The 23,833-nt window shown below is 39.3% G+C and overlaps 1 protein-coding gene and 1 long non-coding RNA gene across 22 annotated transcripts in view; both read right to left on the bottom strand.

Annotated features, from left to right (window-relative positions):
- Window positions 1-5,652: 5,652 nt before the first annotated feature.
- The window catches only part of RIC8B (RIC8 guanine nucleotide exchange factor B), a 112,330-nt gene continuing 94,149 nt past the window's right edge, over window positions 5,653-23,833 (bottom strand). For 4 of the 21 annotated variants that reach the window (XR_012420571.1, XM_005572109.5, XM_005572110.5 and 1 more), the window contains 2 exons: window positions 21,960-22,079; window positions 5,653-7,029 (listed from right to left, as the gene is read on the bottom strand). Coding sequence is in view for 7 of the 21 variants with exons in the window: in XM_005572109.5 (XP_005572166.1) it covers window positions 6,918-7,029; window positions 21,960-22,079 (232 nt within the window). In the remaining 14 variants the exon portion in view is untranslated. Of the gene's footprint in view, window positions 7,030-13,085; window positions 13,259-13,905; window positions 14,045-18,401; window positions 18,503-19,809; window positions 19,953-21,959; window positions 22,080-23,833 lie in introns of all 21 variants that reach the window. The other 17 variants (XR_012420575.1, XM_005572113.5, XM_045365849.3 and 14 more) reach the window with 10 other exon arrangements.
- On the bottom strand, window positions 7,333-9,463 carry LOC135966322 (uncharacterized). The gene is made up of 2 exons (XR_010579572.2): window positions 8,277-9,463; window positions 7,333-8,164 (listed from the first exon to the last, which is right to left on the bottom strand). It is a non-coding gene; the product is annotated as an uncharacterized lncRNA (long non-coding RNA).

Below are 23,833 nucleotides of genomic sequence, written 5' to 3'. Positions count from 1 at the left end.
CCTGCCATTCCCGTCATATCTGGATTATTGCTGCCTCAGGGCCTTTGCCCTTGCCGTGTCCTCTGCCTGGAGAGAACATCCCTTAAGTGTTCACTTGGCTTTTTCCTCCCACTTCTTTCAGATCTCGGCTCAAAAAGCAATTTATCCGAGAGGCTTTCCCTGATGACCCTTTATAAAATTTCCACCTCGGCCTTACTCTGCTTTTGTTTCCAATGGACTTATCATCACTCGATGTGACGGTACAGTATGCTGTTTAGATTTATTTGTTGTCTTTCTCCAGAAGAATAAAAGCTCTGTGAGGTTGGGGTCTTTGTTTTGTTCGTGGTTGTGTCTTTTGCACCTGCTGCAGTGCTTGGGATATTAGCACTCAGTGTGTATTTGTTGAATGAATGAATGAATGAATGGTGGCTTCAGTGACTGTGAAAAGGCTAGGATCTGGGCATTTCATTGGAGGATTCCTAATATTCAGTGTCTGTATCTCTTCTTTTGGGTCAGTTTTCTCAGCTAGAAGAGTCCTGGCTGCCAGTATTCTTAGAGCTGACTAGGGAAGGAGGCTGAAGATCCAGTGCTTCAATGTGAGGTCTCTTACCAGATTCTTTTGTTTTCAGTAAGCTACCCCTGTCTTCTTCTATGCCTGAGTCCAGGGGTCTAGAGCCTTTTGAATTAACTTCCTCAGGGAAACTCCTGGCTTATGCTGGGGAGGTGGGTTAGGAGTCACCTGGTTGTATGCACACGCTTGCGAGTGTGTGTGGAAGGGGCCGGTGGGAGTGTGGAATTTGCCTGTTTTTAAAGCCCACCCACACCCTTATTTGCAGACGTTACTGGTATCTCTGATTCCTAAGCCATTCTGGGGTTCTGCAGCGTATATTACAGTGACTGCTGGTAAATGTTTAATTGGCTCTCCAGGGGAATACAAGCTCTAATTTGTGGTGTTTGCTGATTCACATGGTGTCAACATTACCACCACAGTTGACTTCAAGTTCCCATCATGACATCACTGAGCATGGATTTGATAAATCCCTTTATCTCCTCCTATAGTAAGACTCAGGTCTCAGCCGTGCCTGCGACCCCGCTCCATTCTTTCCACAGCTTGGTTGCTCATCTCCTCTTTTCTTTACAAAAGATGCATGTTCTTCCATTACTAAGCAAGTGCATTTTGAGTTTCTGATACTTGTTACTAAGAGTTACGTTTTTTAAATTATGAGAATTTCTTTTTCTAAAGCCTGAACTTTCCAGGGTCTCCTTTCGCATAATAGTGGCTTATCATGTTTTAACTGAGAAAATACAGATGGGCAAAAGGATACTAAGAATGCAGTAGTAACTTATACAAATGAGCTTTTATCATGTCAATATGTATATATAAAGTATTTGTATAATAGTCCTTGCATGTCCAAGGCATTATTTGGTATATAAATGATGCTTACTGACCATACACATTTGCAGACTCCTTGAAATAACTCTCAGCCCCACTGTCCTGCTCCCAAACCCAGAGTTGTTTAGTTCACAGGTTGGGAGCCAATGGTTCAGATGATCTTTTCTCTGAACATTCTCATTCCCATGAGTTAAATGAGCTCTTTCTTGCCTTTCTCCAAGATCTAAGTGTGTTTCTTTTATCTTTGAAATATTTCTTGAATCCATTCCCTTCTTTACATCTACTGCCAGTGTTCTAGTTCAGGCCCTACTTGCCCCTCCCATGTAGAGGCAACAGCTTTCTGTCTGGTCTGTCTGTCCCTTCACCAATCCATTCTCTGTACGGCAGCCAGAGTGCTCTTCCTGGTGGGGTCCTTTTCATGTCCGAAAGGCTGCTGCTCATGTGTCCAGCCATGAGGCATGGGATAGCTGTTTCCATCACACTCAATAACTTGTGTTCTGTAAACCTTTTGCCCAGGAGCTTGGGTTTGACCCAGTTCTTTGGTAGCAACAGCCTTTTTCTAGTAGATGGAAAACGTGTATGTTACCTACAGAACTTTGTTACTCACCCCTGCGATCCTCCTGGCCAGCATTAGCCACACCTCAGCCCGACATCCTTTAACATTTAGCAAAAGACTTTGGTTCTGGACTTCGTACACTGTGGGCACTTAGGGGACAGGACCTGTCAGTTATGTTTGTACACCCCAGCACACTGACGAGTACCCGGGACATAGTCGATGCTCGATCAATGTTAATTGAACAAATTGATATGGATTGGTGTGCTGGGGAGTATAGGTTTGAGACTAGTTCCCAAATGGGAGCTAGATAAGAAATGTGTGAGATATGGAAATGAAGTAAGAAAAATGTGTTGCTTTCCCGATTCTGTTTTTCCCATAGTATTTATATGGTCCCATAGTATTTATATGGACTCTGGCATCAGGCTTGAGTTCAAATTTTGCTATGTGTATCAACTGATAAGCAAATAGAGAGGGCTGTGTGCTTGCACACAGTGCTTAACACCTTTATGTCTGAAAGGTGGATGGAAGCTATTATAACAGTGCTTACTTCTCAAGATTGTTATGAAGTTAGGCTGTGCATATTAGTGCATGTTAGTGCACAGTCTAACTTCATGTGCGTAGCACAGTGATTGCTCAACAAATATTTGCAGCTCTTATTGTGAAGTTCAGTGCAGAAAAGGTAGAGGTCTCCGAGATCTGGATATCGCTGCAGGGTGGGGCTTAGGATCTTCACTGTGCTGCACTAAAAGAAAAATGCAAATCTGACTCCAGAAGCCATGGAGAATAATTTTGATCTTTTCTCTTAGAACAGCCTTTCTCAACCAGGGTTCATCTGGACCTCAGAACACAGAAAGCGACTGGAGTGACTATTTTCTCAGTACTCAGAATGTTACATTGCTTACACCGTTCTAGACGCACGGGGGATTATGTTCATTGTCTACAATTCAGGGCATGTAGGCTTCACTATCTCCAGTCCCCTGTGCTTTAAGAAAGGCTGCTCTGATACTCTTTGATGTTTCTTAGACCTGGTGCAGAGACTCAACACAGTGCATCAGAGTCACATCACTTTAAAGTCTTCTGTAGAAACCTCTCCCTCTCCTTAAACCTTCTCATAGTTGCTACAAATACCTCCCTTCCTCACCTGTAATTTGTTCCTTGAACACTTTGTTCTCCATATTGTGCTTATCACACAACTATTGACACGTGTTACTTTGCTTTTCCTGAGAGTCACACATCACTCCCCATCCCTGTGTGCTCTCCACTTCTGAAACTGCAGTGAATATCTCCAAAAAAAATTAATGCCAATGACTGACTAAACACTAAACATGGTTGATGTCTTTTTTTAATGCACTTTTCTAAGTCACCTGGCACTCTTGCTCCCTTCAAATAACTCTTCTTGACAAAAACTAGTTATCTGGGCACTTACTCTAGCTGTTCTGACTTGTGCTGCTGAGGCTTCCGTGAGACTGGTGCTGTCTAGCAGAGCAAGTCTGCTCCTCCTGGTGCCACCCCTAGTTCCTGCTGCTCTTCAGCACTAACAACTCACGCTGCCTTCTAGAAAGCCAGCAGGCACCACCTTTTTAAATTTTTTTTTTTTTGATGGGTGTGGTGGTCATGATGTCTTCTGTTAGAAAGAATATTGGGAAGGAAACTAGCAGCGTCTGCCACAATTCACATAATGGAATATCATATAGCCATTACTTTTTGAAGAATATTTATTGACATGGGAAAATGCTCACAATATGTTAAAGAAAGCAGGATACAAATCTGTAAATACAGCATGATCCCAATCTTGTAGTAAAATAAATTATATATGCATAGAAAAAATACAGGAAGGAAATACACTAAAACATTAACAGTGATGATCTCAGTTTGGTGGGATTTGGGGTAAATTATTAATTTTCTGCATTTTCCAAACTTTCCACAATGAACATATATTACTTTTATAATCAGAGGGGAAGAGGTCAAGACACGTGACACCTAGTCCTGGGAGGTGGCGAGACTGATGTGGCACTAAGGGGGTGTTTAGAGTCACTAGTACTGCCTCAGTCTGTGTCCTCATTTATTAAGGAGAGATAATAACACCTGCCCTGCCTGCCTCCCAGGACTACTGGGCATCCGAAAGGGTTACAATATCTGGTGATGCTTCCTCTGTAGCAGCAGCTCCAGTGCTTTATTTTAGGACGCACACCTCCGTACCCTGCTTCCAAGGTCAGGAGAGTTGTGGGCAGAGGGGCCAGTCTGCAGCCTTGGTCCCTGGCCTATCCTAAGGGATTCCAGGTCTTCATTGGAAATCCAGTGCTGACCACACAAGTTTCCCACTCATACTTCCACTCCAGGTCACTTCCCTGCTTAAAAACTTCTTTAAACTAGTTCTGTTGAAATAGTTATTGCTTAAAATGGCCTGAGAATGACCACCCTCCTCACCCCACTCTGTTCCCAGCATTTCAGAGCCCTAAGGAGGCACAGTGTGGGCCCAGGTGTGCTGTGGGGAAAAGGAAGGAGCGGTGCTGGGAATCAGGCCACCAGGGTTGGACTCTTCCTTGCTGTGATGTGGGGTAACTTTCACAAGCTTTCTGGAGAGGATCTTTCATATGCGATAAGGTGAGGTTACACGAGATAACATACATAAAAAGCCCAGCATGTAGTAAGCACTTAATAGATATTAGTTCTTTTTCCGTGTGCCAGATGAAGACACTCATCTTCTTCCCCGCAAATTCTCTTTTTAAAAACAAAGCTTGGTGCCCAATGCAGAGAAATGCAAAATGAAACAGAATTCACTGAAAGCAGAAGAGCACAGCTACTGAAACAGGACTGTTCAAACACTTACTCTGCATAAAGAAAGCTGGTAAGATGGCATTTCATTAAACACATCTTCAGTTCGTTAAGCTGACATGCATGCCAAAGCTATTTGATTATAGAAATTATAAAAATACTTTAAAAATGCATTTGTAGAATGAAATAACAAAAATACTTGAATTTTTTCTAAACTTTTTTTCACTTAATCTAAAATTATGAATTGCCCATTTCTTTTGCTGTTGGTTAAAACCTGGGTCACTCACCTTTCCTCAAATATTTTGGATGAAATTCTAACATGTATTGCCTTCTTCCTAGCCTTTTATAAAGCATTCTGGATTTAATTTCTTCTTTTAAAAAAACTCAGGGTCACCAATATGAGATTTAGTCTATGAGCCATATTGTTAATACACACATTTTCGGGGCCAACTAGAGTATCCTTTGGTAAGGAGATAGTCCCAGATTTGCTACGTCTTGAAGTTTGATTCTTCTCATCTATCTGGTTTTCAGTTGGCCTTTTTCTTCTTTCAGTATGCCTGCCTTCAATCTAGCAGCCTCTTTCTTTGCCATTTTTTGTGAGCTTCAAAGCCAGCTAACAAAACATGTTGGAAGCGTATGCAAATTTCAGTTCAAAGTCTAAGAGTGATATTCCTGAAGATCTCCCCCACAAGTAAGTCGCAAGAAGCTTTGTGACATCTCTTCTGGCAGCTGAAAGGCCTTTTACAACTCCATTCCCGAGTTTTTTGCTTTGCCAGAGAGGTAACTTCTGGATAAATGACCTTTTCATAATACTCCATGTACTTTACCTGTCCTTAAAAAGGCTATTAGAAGTGGGACAATGGATGTAAAAGCACTTTAAAAAGCATAAACTGTGAAATAGTATTGTTTAGCCCATGTATCTATAAAGAAACACACACAGATGGCCAAATTGAATCAACCCCAATGTTTTATTTAAAGTTTTAAAAGGCAGTGGTTAAGCACATTATGTATATATGTATATATATGAATGTATGTACGTGTGTATATACATACATATATATACAGGAAACCAACCCCTTTTCAACTTTAGCCCCTGATGAGCTAGGCCCACTGTCTAGTGCATGACTCACTTTCTCCTTCTCCATAGGACCAATTCTAAAAGTAAAAATAAACAGCCTTTATCAGTTTAACAGTAACTAATTGTGTTTCTTTTTCTTAAATAAATAAAGTTACTATTAAACTGATCACATATGGTAGAAACGTAGAACACACACACACACCAGCACACACACAGTTCCCAATTTAAAACGTGATGTATGAATGACCTATATGTACAAATGGGTGCTGCTGACTCCCCCACCCCAAGCAGAGGCCACGAAAGAACTCCCATTACTCAGGGAGTCCCCATTCTCTCTGCTGGGATGGAGGATGTGTGTGTTCCTGGCACCCCGGGTTAGACCTCAGAATGCACACTCCCCATGCACTGATACAGATGGTGGTTCAGTTCTATGGTACTAGTGTTCAGGTACATTAGGGAATAAATAGGCATTTGTAGCTGCCTGAGAACTAAACCATCATTTATAACTCTTTATAGGGAGAAATGTATTCTGAAGTTTTAGCTAAGTGACATACAAACTTTTAGAGTATAATCAGTTTGTAAGTCTGAGGCTGTGTGTGTGTTTCCATATATTTATACAAAATTGATATGAAGAATGGGGCTAGGTTTATGGAGCAGCTGCTAGGCTTCCATTTGGTGAGTTCTGATCTAAGAAGTCGATTGCCCAAGGCTTTATTTACCAGCTCATTCTGTTTCTCATGTGCCTCTGGCTGCTGGAGAGATTCAGAAGGGGCCACTCACACAAGTGAGGGGAAGGACATGGCTAAATCTTCTGCTAAGAAGCTTGGCAAAAAGAATTGCCAGATTCAACCAGGGCCGCTTTGTAGAATAAAATCCTTCAATTCCATCCTGATGAAATGGAATTTTTTTCTGCTTCTAGCCCCTGTAACCCTGTCTAACTGCAGCTCTGTATGAATACCTCAATATCGCAAAAAACACAGGGTCACCTCTTAAATATGCTGGATTCTCAATGAGTAAACCAGTTAATGTGTTTCTAGCCAAAGCAAGGGCATAAATGTTTTAGAGAAAAGATTCCCCTGGAGCTACAGAGAAAAGATGCTGATAAAGCAATATTGAGAGTTGAGCAGGTGATGCTTTTAGTCTGTGTCAGAGCTGGTCTCTTCGATGACAGAATACTGGTTGAGTGCTTCCTCCAAAGGCGTTATTGTCCCATCAGGTTTTAGTCCCATTGGTTTAAGCAACTCCTCTCTAGAAAAAGAGATAAAAGAGAGAGAGAAAAAAGTATTCACCAGCATCACACACACACCCCTCCCCCTCGCCCAAATCCACAACCTTTTAAAAAGAAAAGTCTTTAAAAACCAAAGTATTTTCCCTTCAGCTCTCTCTGTGTGTTTGTAATAGGAAAGATGAAAGGGGCATGGAAAGAAAAAGAGGAGATAAAAGACTTCATTCACACAGGCCAAACCTACTAAGCCAATTAAAAGTATGAAAAGTCAAGGTCTAAATGGGCTCAGGACAAGGAGCAGGTCTCTTCTGTTTTGAATAATTAACTTTTCTTTTTTTTCCGTTTGTGGATTGGTTTTGTTTTAGAGAAGTTGAAGCTATCAAAATTTCACCTGCTCCAGTGGTTGGAGCATACAATTAAACGGCTGATTTGATATGCATACACTTCATTCAATGGAATAAATCTATCGGTTTTGATTTTGCCTCAATCTCTAAGTGATACGTAAGTACTTGTTGATTCATTTCAAATTAGTTGGCCTTCCCCAACTCTCTCCCCGACTTTTCTTTCCTTCTCTCTCTCTCTTTCACTCTTTCTTTCCTCCTCCTCCTCTTCCTTTTTAAAAAACACCATTGCTTTTGTTTGTGGCAGTTTAATTATGGGATTGACAGCCATTTTAATCTCTTCAAAGCTCCCCAATGGCCGCTTTTCAGCTAATCCAATTATATCTACTCCACAAGTTACAGCCTCATCTAAAGATGATTAATTATTGATTAAGCCAATCAAAAAGCATTAGGAAAGATTTATTTAATCTTTTCATAGGCTTTTATTTATTACATGGAGATTATGGTGAATGTACCTGTTGAGTTGCTAACTCCAGTCCTCCCATCCCTAAAAAGGTCAGCAGTGTACTTAGGAGCGGCCTTGAAGAGCCCCTATGAACTGCTTAAAACTTATTTATCACAGAAATGGGCATCACCCCCCAAAAACATGTCCATAACCAAAAACCCACATGGCAGCAGCTAGAATGTTGCTGAGATTTGCATGGAAGGGAAATGACTCCCTCCTCACAGTTGTCCCTTAGGCTAGGAGAAAGAAGGGCTCCCTCCTGGGGAGGGGCAGTCACACAGTAGTGTAACGGTGTTACAGACACAGTGAAGCCTCCTGGGGAGGGGCAGTCACACAGTAGTGTAACGGTGTTACAGACACAGTGAAGCCTCCTGGGAAGGGGCAGTCACACAGTAGTGTAACGGTGTTACAGACACAGTGAAGCCTCCTGGGGAGGAGTGAGAACAGCTCAGTGGTCAATGGATAAGAAAACAGGAGCCTGATGAAGAGCTCTGGCTAGCTCCAGTAGACAACTTCGAAGTGTTTGAAAACTTTGTTTGGGAAATGTGAACGTCTGACAGGCTAAGTTGAGGCTCCTGAACATTATGAGGGAGGAAATGTGTTTCCCAATCCAAGAAATGGGGTCAGAATCATAGAACTTAAAGTTGGAAGGGGTCTTAGAGATCATTAAGTCCAACCCCCTTCTTTAATAAAGGAGACTGAATGACTCATCCAAGGTCACATATCTAGTTGTAGAGCTGGACCTGGGACATGGGTCTCCTGAATCCCAGTCCAGTGATCTTTGCAGCCCACCGCATCTGGATTAATCGCCCTAACTGCAGTGGAGGAGCACACTGAGTTCACATCTTCAACACCTGTTCAATGACTATGTGACAGGAACTATGTCATATACTGGGAAGAAAGGAAGACCAGGTACAGCTGCTGCCTTTGAGGAGCAAATATATGCAAAAGTCATTTCGAGCAGAATGAGGTAAATGCTGTAAGAGAATTATGAACAAAGAAGTGTGGCAGCTCCTGAGATGAAGCACTGACCAGGCTGCCTGGGGAGGGCACTGCCAAATAAGGTGTCAGTGAGTGGCCCTGTACTAGGCAGACGGGCACAGAGCGTTTCAGATAAAGGAGACTGTAAAGAGCTCCGAATGGTCCCACTGACGTGTGTGATTCTGTATCTTTTAGACCTTTTTGGTTGTGTCAGCTCATCTTTTGTATCTCTGGGGTCTCATGAAGCCGGGAAAAGGCCCAGTGTTTGGGGAATGGTGAGGTTCAATGAAGGAGGGGCAGCAGGTAAGCCTGCAAGGGTAGTTTGGGATGCAATAGTAAACAACGTCTTAAATGCCAAAATAAGGAGCTTCGATTTCACTCTGTAAAGAGTGTTTGATTACGTTTGTTTTATAAGAAAGTATCTCTGGCAGCAGCATGATAGACACTTTGGAATTAGTGGCAGATAGACAAGTCATTGGGGGAGTCATCATAATAGTGTGTGGGGGAGGAGACAGAGAGCTGGATTAAGTCTGAGGTTGTGGGAAGAAAAGGCAACATTTCTGAGATAGATCTCACCACTCACTGGGAGGAAAAGGGGTTGGAGAAGGAGAGTAGTAAGTAGAGAGTTCCTGTTGTTTCAGCTCAGATGACCAAGTGGATGGTGACTCTATTCAATGGGACCAGGACACAGCAGATGGAGATTTGGTGGGGAGATGCTGATATATTTTAGGACCTGAAGAGCTTGAGGTGCCTACATGACAACCAGGTAGGAATGTTCAGTGGAGAGCTAGAAACAATGTTTCCATTAAAACTTCTCTCTAGCACTGACATCAATCATATATCTGTATTTTAAATAAATTCCTGGTTCTAACTGATTGTGCTAAAGGACTTTGTGATGTTGGATACTACATATTAACAACTGACACAAAAGGAGAAGAGGGAGAACCTGCTGGGAATGAAACACTGAGGGTCTGAAGGGGTTGGTAAACTCAGGGGCAGGGTAGGGACCGAAGGGTAGGGATAGGTAAAAGTAGGACTGGCAGATGGGACTGGAGAGATTCTATCGAGTGATAAACTGCTGGGTGGATATACCATCACTCCTGAGACTAACGCTACTGCATCTCTTTGACAAAAAAATGATTCTGGGGCTAGCTACTAACTTGTATGAAGTATCTAGCACTTTCACATCTAAACCCAGAAAGAATATTTTCAAGTAAGTCTATCAGCTTTATCCCTGCTCCCTAATCCAATTACAGAAATAATTAAAAACATTAAATTAGTTTTATGGCCAAATTATAGGATTTCATTATGGAACAATGGGCCCATATTTTAATTCTTACTTGTGAACTTGTGAACTATTCTTCTCAAGATTTACTTTCTGGGTGCTTTGTATCAACCCCCACTAAAATGGAAGTTTCTCTGAAGGTATGAATTATTTTCTTCTCCACATGGCTCTACTCTCTGTAGGAAAGGCGTCAGTGAACAATGGCCATACAATCATGCATTGTGCAAATGAATTAAGGCAGCAATGTGATGTCATGGAAAGAAAAAAAAAGATCTGGAGTCAGGAAGTCTGTCTGAAGTCCTGATTCTCCTCCACTTACCAGCTGTGTGATCTTGGGCAAGCTTCCAAGTCTCAGTTTCCCTACCAGTGAAATGGGGGTCGTGATAATCCTGGCTGCACCTACTGACTAGCAAAGATGTAAGTAGTGGTAGTAGTAATAATAATAATGTAGACCAAAGACTTGTGAATTGTAAAGGACAAATGTTTGTTATTATTGTGGTACAGTGAATAGCACATATAGGTTTTGGAGTCAGATGGAGCTGTGCTCTAATTCTGGATCGATCAGTCACTAGCTTTAAGAACATGAACTCACTGAATTCCAATTTCCTTATCTGTAGAATTAGGACAGGAACACGTACCTCACACTAAGTTGTGATGAGGGCAAAAGGCTACTATACATACAAAGTGTGTAGTATAACATTAGGCTGGAATGTAGTTAGAATCCACAAATTGCCGTTCCTGTCCCTCAGGTGCTTACAGAAGGTTTTCCCATGCTGGTTAGGGATTAAGTGGGGGAAGAATATGCAGAGGCAAATAAAAGACATGGTCCCTGTCCTCAAGAAGCTTTTAGTCAGTTCAGAAGATAAAACACACACACATTAAACAATATTGAAAGAATTACAGAACAGCAGATTAACAAGCTTGAGATGATTAACAGGCAGAGCCCTGCTTTCTTTAAGCTTTAAAATTTGTCAGTATACCCTTACTGTATTTGAAATTGGTTTTAAAGGAGATTTCTTGTCCTGTCTGGGAGTAGAAGGAGAGGATCATTTACAGATGTGTGACTGTTTGTTCTAATTGACCCCAGGTTTATTTCTCATACCCCCATCCTAACTTTTCTCATCTTCTTCCTCTATCCTTCCAACTAGCGGCCCACAAATATCAAAATGAAATATTTGATACAGAGACTCACTCCTAAAAGGCTTGATAAATGACCTGGTTGGGTTTAATTTATAATCTTGGACTATTTCATTTGCAATCTGTTGTATCTAGATCAGCAAGATGTGGACAAAGAATGGGAAGCTTTAATGAACACCACAGAAATATCCCTTCACCAGTCGTATGGACTATGCACATGTGGGAGGGACACAGGAGGAGACAGGGATGCTGACCACAGGCTCCTTGCAGTAGGTGGACTCAGAGGCCAGACTGTAATGGCAGTGATGGACATGGATTCACAGGGAGAAAGGCATCCCAGAAGCAGAAGAATTAGTCAAGCAGAGGCACAGAAGCAAGAGTTAGTTGTGTGCAGGGACTGGCAAGCAGGCTGGCTCGGCTGAGATAAAGGAAAACAAAACAAAACAAAACTCAAAAGAGATGAGGTATAAAAGAGGATTTGAATGGAGACCTTGAATCCTAGGCTGACAAGTCTGGACTTGAGTACAAAGGTATTCTTGTTTTCTATTTCAAGAGTGCCCCCTTACCCCCCACTTCTAAGGATATTAAAAATAACTGTCATTACAAAGCTGGAAAGCTATGAAATACTACTGCTCTGATATTTTAAAAAGATAATGTCTATGCTTTACTCAATTTTCATATCCCTATGTGTCTAGCACAGTGCCTTGCAGATAGCAGATCCTCAATAAGTGTTTGTGAGTTAAATTTAGTTGTGCTTGATATTATCTTTCATTTTCCTGAAGAGAAAAGGTATGGTGTCTAACGGGACTCCTAATGACTAAACAATGAAGAAAAAAGCTAAATCTCTGGGTACAGATTCACATTCATCACCAAGATTTACAGGGTTAGAAACAGGATTAACATTCCACAGGAAATTCTGTATAATGTTTTTCAGAGATTTCTTGTTCTCTACTAGACTGTGAGCAACTTGAGGGCAGAGTCCATGTCTTCTCAGGCTGTGATTTGCCAGTATCTAGTACAGAACACAGCACACGGCAGGTGCTCAGTAAACATGGCATAAGTGGAGACCATTTGTCAGGAATCATTCTCATGTTATTTTAACTGTAATTATTTTCCTGATGAATTAATATCATCAGGTAGTCTGACAGTTCAGCAGAAGTCAAGCCCCCTTTTCACCAGACAGCCTGGAATTCCCAACCATTAACTGGTATAGACTAGGCTTCTTCCCTATGGGGCATCGGAGGAACTAGATTCTGGTCTCAGATGTTCCACTGACTTGCTAGGTGTCCTTGGGCAGGTCACTTGCCTCTCTGGGCTTGAGTCTCCCCATCTATAAAGTGAGTGGTTGGACAAGATGATCCCCAATATTCTACACTAATTTCAAGAGGTTAAGTGTTGGGCTATAAAATAATTTTGATCTATTTAAAAAGCTGCTAGGTTTTTAAAGATACTCAAACTCATTATTACTAAGCCTTTGTTTCTAATGCAGATATTCTAAACCTAAGAGTCAAACACAGCATCCTACCAAATTGTCACAGACATACACCGAGACCAAAGCCCTTTCTGCAAGACTACCAGCATATGATTAAAATGATTACAAAGGGAAACCAAAGCAATGGCAAGTGCTACAAAAAGGATCCAAATTCAATCATGGCCCTCAATAAACAGGCCATTTCATAAAGAGTTACTGGTCCTAAATTATGAAAGTCCTATCTAAAAAGGATGGCTATGTGTCAGATATATGTATATCATGGCAAAACGGAGATACTGTATATTGAAATGTGTATCAGGATTAAGATATTCACATAGCAACAACTCCTTCATACTTACCTTCAATGCTACACACAGGCCTTAACACAAGTTAAGACTGCCCTCGTATCAAAAAGTACAGTGATGTCTACTGGATAAAGAGCCCATTCTAGGCACTGTGACAGTATCATGGCGGGCTTCTCATCTGATCAGGCATCTGGCCAGGGAAGAGATAAGCCTCCAAGAATGTTCAACTGGAACGAAACATCATTTAGAAATTTGATCTTACTAAACGATAAGGAACCATAATCTACAAGGGCTTGGCCAGGCAAGAGGACACAGATAAAGCACGTCCAAGAAAGGAAACCCTATTTTGCCCCAGCCTAACCCTTGGGACTGCTAATGGAAACCAAAAAAATAATTCTTAAAGAGCTAGGGATGGGAGATATGGAATTTACACCATATTTAAAATATTCTGGTCTGGTTTTTTTCCCAGATATATTTTAACATTTTCCTGAGCCACCGTTTCCCTATAAGTATGGTATACTCTGGGATGCCTGGGCTTATATGACTTCTCAGAACCTTAGAGAAGGTTCTGCTTTTTAGGGCTTCTGGTTCCTATATGACTCTTTCCCCCAAAAATGACAGTGCAAAATTGGGGTTCAGATACTAACATACCCAATCGCACATTATAGAATAGGTCAGACGTGTATGTGTATAAAACACCTTACTTGACCTGAAAGCAAGAGAATACTCTTGCCCACAGCACATGTTTTTGTGCAATACAAACAAAACATTCAATTCAAGTGTACTTGTTGAAAAACAGGACATAATTAAGCAGTTGGTAAAATGCATTCTTGTTTCCCACTTGCAGATCTCCCAAGAGTCCCTTCGAATTTACCTATACGAGTTTCAGCTTCCCGCTTGCCACTTAGCTTGATAACGACTCAAAAATCATTCCCTTGTTTTCAAGGGCTCTTCTTTCTTGTCTGCTCTGTGTACTACAGGGCAGTATTGACACATGGAATTAATGACAGGGTCTGTAATGAAACAACAGTCATGCAAACACCAGTCTGCTCTTTTGATAAAACAGCATGTTAGAGACCTATTCACCTCCCTCTAATTGAGTACTGCATAATAGTTCCGATCCTTTTATGTAACATATTTTGTTCTATGATTAGAAAAGAAGAAAAGGGGGGGAAACATATGAGGCATTGCTTCCTTCAATCACCCCCTGATTAATTCTCTGTTTTTAATGAGGGCGGCTGCTATTTAGGCAGGTTCTGTTACATACTTGTTTTGTTGACTTCTGTACAATGTATAACAAAACCCAAGACCGGATAATTGGGAACCATTTCTTAGGCACAGGATTCCTGCTCTTAATGTAAGGTTGACTTGGAAAAAAGAATCCTGACATTTTAAATTAGCCATTTCATATTTAATTCCTTTTCACATTTGAAAGATGGGATGAGAAATTAGTATATAAATAAAGCATTTTAATTAACATAGAGCTTTTCAAAAAATGCCTGTTAAAATGGATGGAGCCTGTGATAGCCCTGAGAAGGAAGCTCTGTAGTTCTTTTAAAGTCTGGGAGTGCATCTTATATCAAGATTTCAGCATCACTGGAATAGTTCATAATCCACTGAAGTATAACGGGTTTCCCAATAACTTGTGATATTCTTATAAATGTTTTCACCTCTTTTTTTCTCACAACAATAATATTATAACCTTTGGACTGGTTAACATGTTCAGTTAGATACTGTAAAAGTGTCCTTTAGGCTTGAACCTGGATCCTTCATCTTTCATCTAATGACTTTCCAGGGCTGACTGGTTATACTGATCTTTCCCTAAGCCACTGACTCATGGTAGCTTTTCCATAGCAAATTTGAGGTCTAGGCTACATCTTTGAAAGGATTCAGAGATCCTTCCCTCAGCCCTCATCACTGTGCTTTGGGATTGGGTACAATTGGGAAAGTAAAATATGCAACATAAAAATATTGTTACCCAAGACAAATGGATATGGCGTACAGTCCCCACATCACTATGTCTTTCCACTTTATAAAGGTAATTGGGAATTGTCTAAACCAGGGGTGTCCAATCTTTTGGCTTTCCCGGGTCACATTGAAAGAAGAACTGTCTTGGGCCACATAAAATACACTTAACACTAATGATGGCTGATGAGCTTAAAAAAATTGCAAAAACATCTCATAATGTTTTAAGAAAGTTTATTAACTTGTGTCGGGCCACATTCAAAAGCGCCCTGGGCTGCGGGTTGAACATCTTTGGTAAATAGTCCCATAGGGAAGCCTTTTTTAAGTTAGGTTTTATTAATGTGATCACATGTATGAAAATTTGTCAGAAGAGCCATAATCATTCTCTTTTAAAAAACAATTTAAAAACCTTGTATTAACATAGAATCATAGAAATTTTACTTGTTTCCTTCATAAAGCTTTGCTTTTTGTGTTTTAAAATATGAGCTATTTATTTAGCATTTGACCTGATACCTACGAAGAGCTCAACTATGGAATGAAAAAGCAGTAATGCGTGTCCTCTAAATCTCAGTTCTCTTCTAAGGTAAATATGCTTATTATCTGTCTTTTGTGTTTTTCATTTATTTAAAATTTAGAATGTCTTAAAAATAATTAGACAACTTTTGAGAGCTGTTGGTAATTTCTCACAATAACACACAATCTGGAGTCTCAAGACTGAGAACTGGACTTGGGTTAGTCACTTAATCTTTGGTGCATTTAATCCTTAAAAAAATACCTGATGCTATTTAATTCACAGGGCTGTTTTAATAATCAATGGAGATAACGTATACGGAAGCATTTTTTAAACCTTAAAGCACTATATAAATATTAGTTGTTTTTTTTTTTTTTTTTAAATCACTGTTCACATTTCTGTTAGATCACATGCAAAGCTTCTAAAAATCTGCCACCCACCTCACAGTAAACAGCATGGTTAAGAAAATATAGAGAAAAAGAGATCAGGTATAGTACTAGAAGAATAAAGTTCAGTTTTATCTTTTAAGTGGTTTAAAAAATTATTTCTTGGTAATTTATTTACAGAATTTTTCTACTCTGTTGTCCAAATTAACAAAATAAATATTAATAAGACGTCAGCATGCCAACTGACACTGTTGAATAAAGAGGTAGAAACAGAAGTTCTTAATGCTCTTCCCAATAAGGAAGACTTAAAAGTTAAAGAATGAGGAGAACTAAGAGCAAACAGCCAGTGGGATGATTCTTATTTGATGTTCCTCTACTAGTCAAAACCCATTTCAGACAGTACTTTAACCAAGAGCTCAAAGTAGTTATTCCCACTACAGATCTAAAGAACAATGACTACAAATAGGCAACACAAAGGTAGAATGGCATCCTACTTAGAGGTGTCTAGCCACTGGAAAGGTCCTATGTAACCTAAGGATAGATAATATCAAGCTTCTCAAATTAATCCTCCCCTGACACCTTAAGGATATATTAATTTAGCTGGATCCAAGTCGTCTTAATTCAATTTCCAAGCAATCTTACAGTGTATTTTAATGAGGTAGAATAGCACTGTCTAATAAAAATATAACGTAAGCCACAATGTAAGCCAAATGTATGTACTCTTAAATGTTCTAGTAGCCACATTGAAAAAGAATAGGTAAAATTAATATTTTATTTAACCCAATCTATCAAAAATATTATCATTTCCATATGTAATCCATATTAAAAAAAATGAGATATTTTCCTTTTTTTGTGCTAAGTCTCTGAAATCTAGTGAGTATTTTACAGTGATAGGACATCCCAATTTGGACTAATGTCATATATAGCTGTGGTTACCAGACTGGACAGGGTAGATCTAAAGAATTTTCTGATGAAAACAAGATTTTTATATTTTCATATCTATAATAGATCTTATAATGCTCTAAAAATTAGAACATGTTTATGAAATGTATCTGAAAAGCATTTTCTTGACTAACTTATCACAAAGGTAGGTGTAATCACAGTCGTTGATACTTTTGTAAGGAGAGTAAAATAACTTATTTATAAGAAAAAACTATGTATTTATTTTTTGGTTATAAACTACCTATCTCAGCCTTAGTCAGTTTAAAAATAATCTTTTGATTAAAGGGAACTAATCTTACATCTAGTGCCTGCATTTATTTTAAAAGTCATGTTCCAAATAGTACACAATGACTGGCAAAAAAAAAAAAAAAAAAAGAAAAGAAAACACTTATTGGCTAAGGAGTAAGAAAAGGAAGAAATGGTAGAATAATTATCTTTATATAAATTTTAAAACATAGATTTTGATGGCAGAATATATAAGCAAAAAGGCAATGTATCTTGTTAGACAGTGATGGGATAAGGTTGAATAGAGAATTAATTAGCTCTGGTTCCAATTTAGAAACTAAAGGGGATTAGAGAAGTCAAAACAAAACTGTAACTTGAAATATTATTTCCCTTGGTTAGTTTAAGCTTAAGCCAGTCAATGCTCTCTCTTTTCTAGACGAGGCACCATTATTATACACAAGTTGTGTGCGATAGCTAAGGCAAATGAAATTGTATTAGGCACAGTGGGCTTGCTTTAACTACACAATTCCCATTCAGATCTCCTGCTTGAGTTGCAGGGGCTTATTTTTTCCGAAGTCAGGGAAGGAAAGAGGAGGTGAAGGGGCAGGCAAATTTCATCCGCTTTTCCATCTCTGCCCCCACATTAAAAATGTCAAATGAGGCTTTCTATAATTTCATGCCTCAGGCCTTAAATGTTTATATTTGATAAATATTACAATTATCATTCTATATTAAAGGAATTATGGACCCCAATATTTAAATAAGCCAGTCATAGCTCAAAGTACTTTATGGAATTCCTTTCTAGCCCTGAATTTTATGACATCTGGCCAAAAAATAGAACTGACAAAGTATACTTTAAAGTCTTAAACCATGTAAGTATTTTAAAGCTAAAAACTGCCCTTCAAATTTGGGGATCAGCTATTTTCATTATTTCATCATCACATACTGTGGAAACCACAGGATACAAGGCACTGTACTAGCTAGACATGATGGGATTTATAGGGTTCAGATTCTTTTCCAACTCTTCAGACCTCTAGGTGCACTGCCAATCCCCTTATCTACATCTATCACAAATACAATCCTTATACTAAAAAAAAAAAAATCACTTGGAATACTCAAGTCAGTTTGTATTCAATGGGAAGAAAATATCTGAGCACTAATCCTCCAATATCTTTGGAGATCTAGCTGAGAGAAAGCTGCTAAGGTGGTGAGCTCTTTGAGGCAGCAGCTATGTCCAGCATGGAGGCAAAAGAGAAATGTAATTTTAACTTTTACACTGGTGGTTTTATACTTTTGGTAGTGAATAACATCTATACCCTACACCAGGCTCAGTAACAGTACCTGGCATGACCAACCTTAGTCATCATCACTTTGGTAAGTGCTTTGGCACGGGCCACTGTTGCTAACCACCATCCTGGTGCAGGTCCTTCACATCTGCTCTCCTATGGATGGAAAAAAGGAAGTGTCTAGTGTCCATTCATTGGCCACATCACCTCCAACCCTATCCTTTACTCACATGCCTTTCAATTCAGGTGCAGGAGAAAACCATTTCATTTTTGAGAAGGAAAGTTAATCAGACAAAGCTATGGTACACTCTTAGCACAATAAAGACTTGTTTGAACGCAGAACGTCCTAGAGTGAAAGGGAGGGAACTAACCAATAGTACAATGCCGACAGGGTGATTAGGAAGTGTTCTGGCAAACACTCACTATAACAGACAGACACAGTAGCACAGTGGACAGAGCAAAGGTCTTGAGTTCTGGAAAATGAAGGTCTAGTCTCACTTTTTTTAAATGAAACTAGAAAAAGAATGTATGTGAAAGTGTTTTATAAACTGTTAAAAGGAAATGAATTATCATCAGTTATTAGCTTGGAAATGCTTTGGGCAATTCTTTGGTACTTGCTTTCCCCAATGATAAATCTGATAACATACTAATCAAATAATGATAAAACCACCTGAGCTCTTTAGAAGAAATAAGTAGTATGTGACTATCCAAGACTTATGAACAAGATTAAATTTCTCTCCACCTGGAATGAATGGTCACTTTTCCATTTTTCTATTAAATACATCAAAATTCTAGGATCAGCACAAATGCTAGCTTTCCTGTGAAACAGACTCTGAATCATCCAGACAGAATGAACTACTCCTTTTCCTGGGTGCTTACAATTCAACATAGACCTCATTTTGTCATTATTTCCTTCTACCTTGTATTTTAGACTAGATTCCAGTCATTTCTTCCACTAGAATTTGAGTTTTCCAAAGGCAGAGACTGTCACATTCTCCTCTGAATCTTCCTCAGCTTCCTAGCACGATGCCTTGCACAGAGTAGCTGCTTAGTAAATGTTCCCTGAATTGTACTGACTTTAGTCTATTTTGGCTTTATGGCATCTTTTTTACCTCAAAAAAAAAGTGGAAAGAGAGAAGAAACTTAAGACTAATGAGGAATACAGCACAAAAGACATGTAAGACGCATAAAGAATGACTTCATTCTTTGCATTACTGCTTTGGAATGCCCACTGCTGATCTTTATACAGTTTTGTCATTGATTGTATTTAGTGAGAGCAAACGTTAGAAAGCACACAACGGCAGACAATGTAAAACGCCCAACACACGTCATGCAAAAATTCTGTATGATTTGAACTATTCTCAAGGTTGCCTTTTGTTTCAACTTTAATGGCAAAATTGGTACCATCAAAGCCAACATAAGACAAATTTGCTCTGCTTTAAACATGCAAAAATCAGTGTCACCTTCAGTTGGGCATCTGCTGGGTATTTCCGGATAAGTAGGCATCTTCTTTGAGGCATAGTTTAAATCAGGTGGCAGCTTGGGTATTTCAGACTTGACGTTTGTATATTTATTTGTTGGCAGCTTCTACAGTATGTGGATTCCCCTGAGATTAAAAGGAGAAGGACCTAGCACCTTTGTTTTCTATGCCTGTGATAGAGATGCCTTATGAAATGGTAGTGCCTCTATTAGTAAGCCAAGTATCTGGATTATATTGTATAATCTTAGGCAGCTATTTCTTCTATCTTCCATTTCCCTATCTTGGAGTTTACTCATCCAGGGTAGATGGCCCAGTTAAATAGCATTTGTGTTAAGCTTTAAATGTCATGTTGTTGTGTTCTACTCAGGTCCTTGCTAACCCTTCCTCTCCAGTTTCTACCAGATGGACTCTGTTGGTTCTTTTTTTTTTTTTGAGATGGAGTTTTGCTCTTATGTGCCCAGACTGGAGTGCAATGGCACGATCTCAGTTCACGGCAACCTCTGCCTCCCGGGTTCAAGCAATTCTCCTGCCTCAGCCTCCTGAGTAGCTGGGATTACAGGCATGTGCCACCACGCCCAGCTAAATTTGTATTTTTAGTAGAGATAGGGTTTCTCCATGTTGGTCAGGCTGGTCTTGAACTCCAGGTGATCCGCCTGCCTTGGCCTACCAATGTGCTGGGATTATAGGCATAGGCCATTGCGCCCGGCCCAACTCTGTTGGTTCTTATACTGTTGTTTTTATACCCCTGTGTTTCATTAGCTACATCAGCTCCTTCTGGAAGTGGCCAAGCACACATCTTCTCTTTATATATTCATTTTGATCTTATTCTGCCTCCTATAGGTTTGCCCTATCAGTATCTTCTCTGTGACTATTAATCCCTTCTGGGAGGGAACATTTATGTTCTATACAAAGGTATGGAGAATGTAATTTGCAAACAGGCAACAATGTCCTTTGGAGACTGTGAGCATAGTCAGTTAGCTATAAATTCTAACCTTCTTGAGAAAGGATGAAAATTTAAAAGGGCTAGCTGGAAGTTACTGAGTTCTAGTCCTATTAGCTTTGTAGATAATTAAGCTATTCATTCCTAAACAACTTCTACCACATTATCAGCATCATAATCTGCAGTGTGGATAAATATCCATACTTGTCACACTCCCCATGTCAGTCTCTTGTTCCTGTCCATTTCTACCCTAAGCCTCTGCTGTGCCCTTAATCTCTGCTTGTTTCTGTGTTCCACCTTTCCCTTTCATGGTTGGCTTTCTGGCTTTTCCATTCCAATGGCTCCTTCTTTTGACTGAGGGATACTAGCCTTTACATAGTTACTATGAAAAAGGAGATGGCCAGAAGAAATTCATCTTTAAGTGGCAGCTGCCACCAACACACAGAAGCATTCATTCAAGATGGCTTAAAGAAGATAGTAACTCAATGTATGACTAGAAAATAGAGTGATTCAGCCAAGTATGAAAGGAATTATTTTCTAATAACTCCTCCAAGATGACTAGTTGCTGATTAGTATATACCTTATTTAATTATTTTCAAAACTGGTTATTTTTGAAGGGGAAGGAGGTGTGAAGCAAGAGGGGAAGGGGAGTTTTTTTTTTTTTAGAACTCCTAATTAGTACAAATCCCTGTTTTCAGAAAATCCTTCATTTGAGCTATTTCTTTTCACTTTTTCTTATTGGGTGCATGACATTTTAGAATTCTTGGTTTCAGCAGCAACCCAAAAAGGCATAATTGCAAACTTACACATCAAAAATGAAAAAATAAAAGCATCATGATTTCAAACAAAAACTAAAACAGGCTAAAACAAAAATACAAGCGGCAGCAAAATCACTGAAACTAACTCACAGTATCTTTTTGAAGACAGGGAGGTTAGTTGGTTAATTATTACAGTGCTCTGGTAGTTCCTATCTTAGCTTTGAGAGTTTAAATGTTTAGGAATGCACATCCAGAAGCGGCACATGTAGAAAAACCGTGGTAGCCAAGAGCTATCTGAACTACTGCTGCCTGGGCCACCCTATTCCAATCAACATGGATTTCCAGAGTTGCTGTTCTATGGTAACTCTCAGTGAGAGAGACAAAGAAATAGACCATTTTTAGAAACCAAGCAAAAAATGGATGGGAATACAATACCTGGAAAGTTTATCAAGCATGTTGACAAGTTTCATGGCTTCATATTCTTTTTGTTCTTCTGTCATTTCATCTATGGGGTTTGGCATTGGTTCCTCTAAATGACCAGTGATAAGATTAATGCTATAAAAAGAAAAAAAAGTTATGCTGTATGTTTTAAAATTATGCTCTTTCTATACTTTTCTGGTCCAACTTTTAAGTGATAATAAGAAAGAGTATAATAGCCAAAAAATTGGCAATGATTTCAATTTTATGGTATAGAACCGATATAGGAATTTTTAAAAATGGACTTTTCCACTAATTTGCTTTGGGAAATGGGCTATACTTTTTTAAAAAAATAAAACTGTCTTGCCAACTTTTGTTTTTTTTAAAGACATGGTTGCTTTTTAAAAATACAAAATTTGATTAGTGCCGTTAGGATAAACATCCGCGGATGCACAGCTTATCCATTAATCCTAAGGGGACACATGATTTCAGGGAAGAAGAAATGACGAAATCTATTTTGTGATACAGCATAAAACAAACATCAAAAAAATTGGAAAAATGATGACAGAGAGGCTACAATCTGGAAATGAAAGCATGCCAATTTATAATCTCAGGAAATTAGTCCATTAGTGAGACCACAGAGGGCAATGAGTGTTTAAATAATAAAAGATAAAGCAGAAGAACAATTTTAATTAGTTTGATCTGGCCTAGATAAAAAGGATGAAATCTAGCCTACCAAGAGACAGGTATATCATCCTGGCTTTCTGGAAATAGATTTAATACAGTACTTAAAATGACTACTTTGCATAAATTTTGTATGAGGTTATAATACTAAACAAACTATTCTCTCAGAGAAAAGCCATACTTTTTTTTTTTTTTTTGAGGACAGGAAATAAAAGATAACTCTTTAAATGGCTCCTAAATATCTACAACAAACATTTTTCTGGAGAAGCAGACAAGAGATTACAGTATCTTATACCAGCCAAGTACATATTGTTTTTTTGTTTTTGTTTTGATGGAGTCTCGCTCTGTCACCCACGTTGGAGTGCAGTCGCACAATCTCGGCTCACTGCAACCTCCGCCTCCCGGTTTAAGTGATTCTCCTACCTCAACCTCCAGGGTGGCTGGGATTACAGGCACGTGTCACCATGCCTGGCTAATGTTTGTATTTTTAGTAGAGATGGGGTTTCACCATATTGGCTTGGCTAGTCTCAAACTCCTCAGCTCAAGTGTTCCTCCTGCCTCAGCCTCCTGAAGTGCTGCGATTACAGCCATGAGCCATGGCACCTAACGGGGATAGTTTGTTTTTAATGATCAAATTAAATATTCCTGCAAATAGCAATTGCTAATAAATTGCCTTCTAGGGTCTATGAACATAAATGCTTTCAGAAGCCAGGCGTTTAAGATAAGCAAGTGAGTGAGTGGGTCAAATATACATAATGTGGAGTGTTGGGAGATTGGGATCAACTGGAAAACAGTGCCCAGTTTAAATTAAAAAAAAAAAAAAAAAAGATACTGGCCAAGACAAAGACACAGTGATTAATTAAATCTTCTGGTAGCCAGCTTGCAAAACCCTGTTTGAGACTTTCGGTTGGGCAAGTTACTTTCTTTACTGACCAGCACTTTTCTCATTTGGGGTAAAGGCTAGCTTACTACATACTGTTATCTATTACTATTAGATTTACTTTTCTTTTCTACCTTCCTCAGAGGCTGCATGACATACTGATTCTTATGGAAGGATTCAGTGCTCAACACCCTCGAAAACCTGATTCAAAACCTATCTTGCCATTCTTGAGTAAGACCTACATCTAGAGTCATGCTTAAAAAAAATTCTCCCCCATTAGAAACCCAATATATAAAATAGACAAAAGTGAACTGCTCAGGCAAAAAGG

This window comes from Macaca fascicularis, chromosome 11 (genome assembly GCF_037993035.2).
Source record: "Macaca fascicularis isolate 582-1 chromosome 11, T2T-MFA8v1.1".
NCBI lineage: Eukaryota > Metazoa > Chordata > Mammalia > Primates > Cercopithecidae > Macaca > Macaca fascicularis.
Note: the sequence above shows the minus strand (reverse complement) of the source record. Positions and strands in the feature narration are given on the sequence as shown.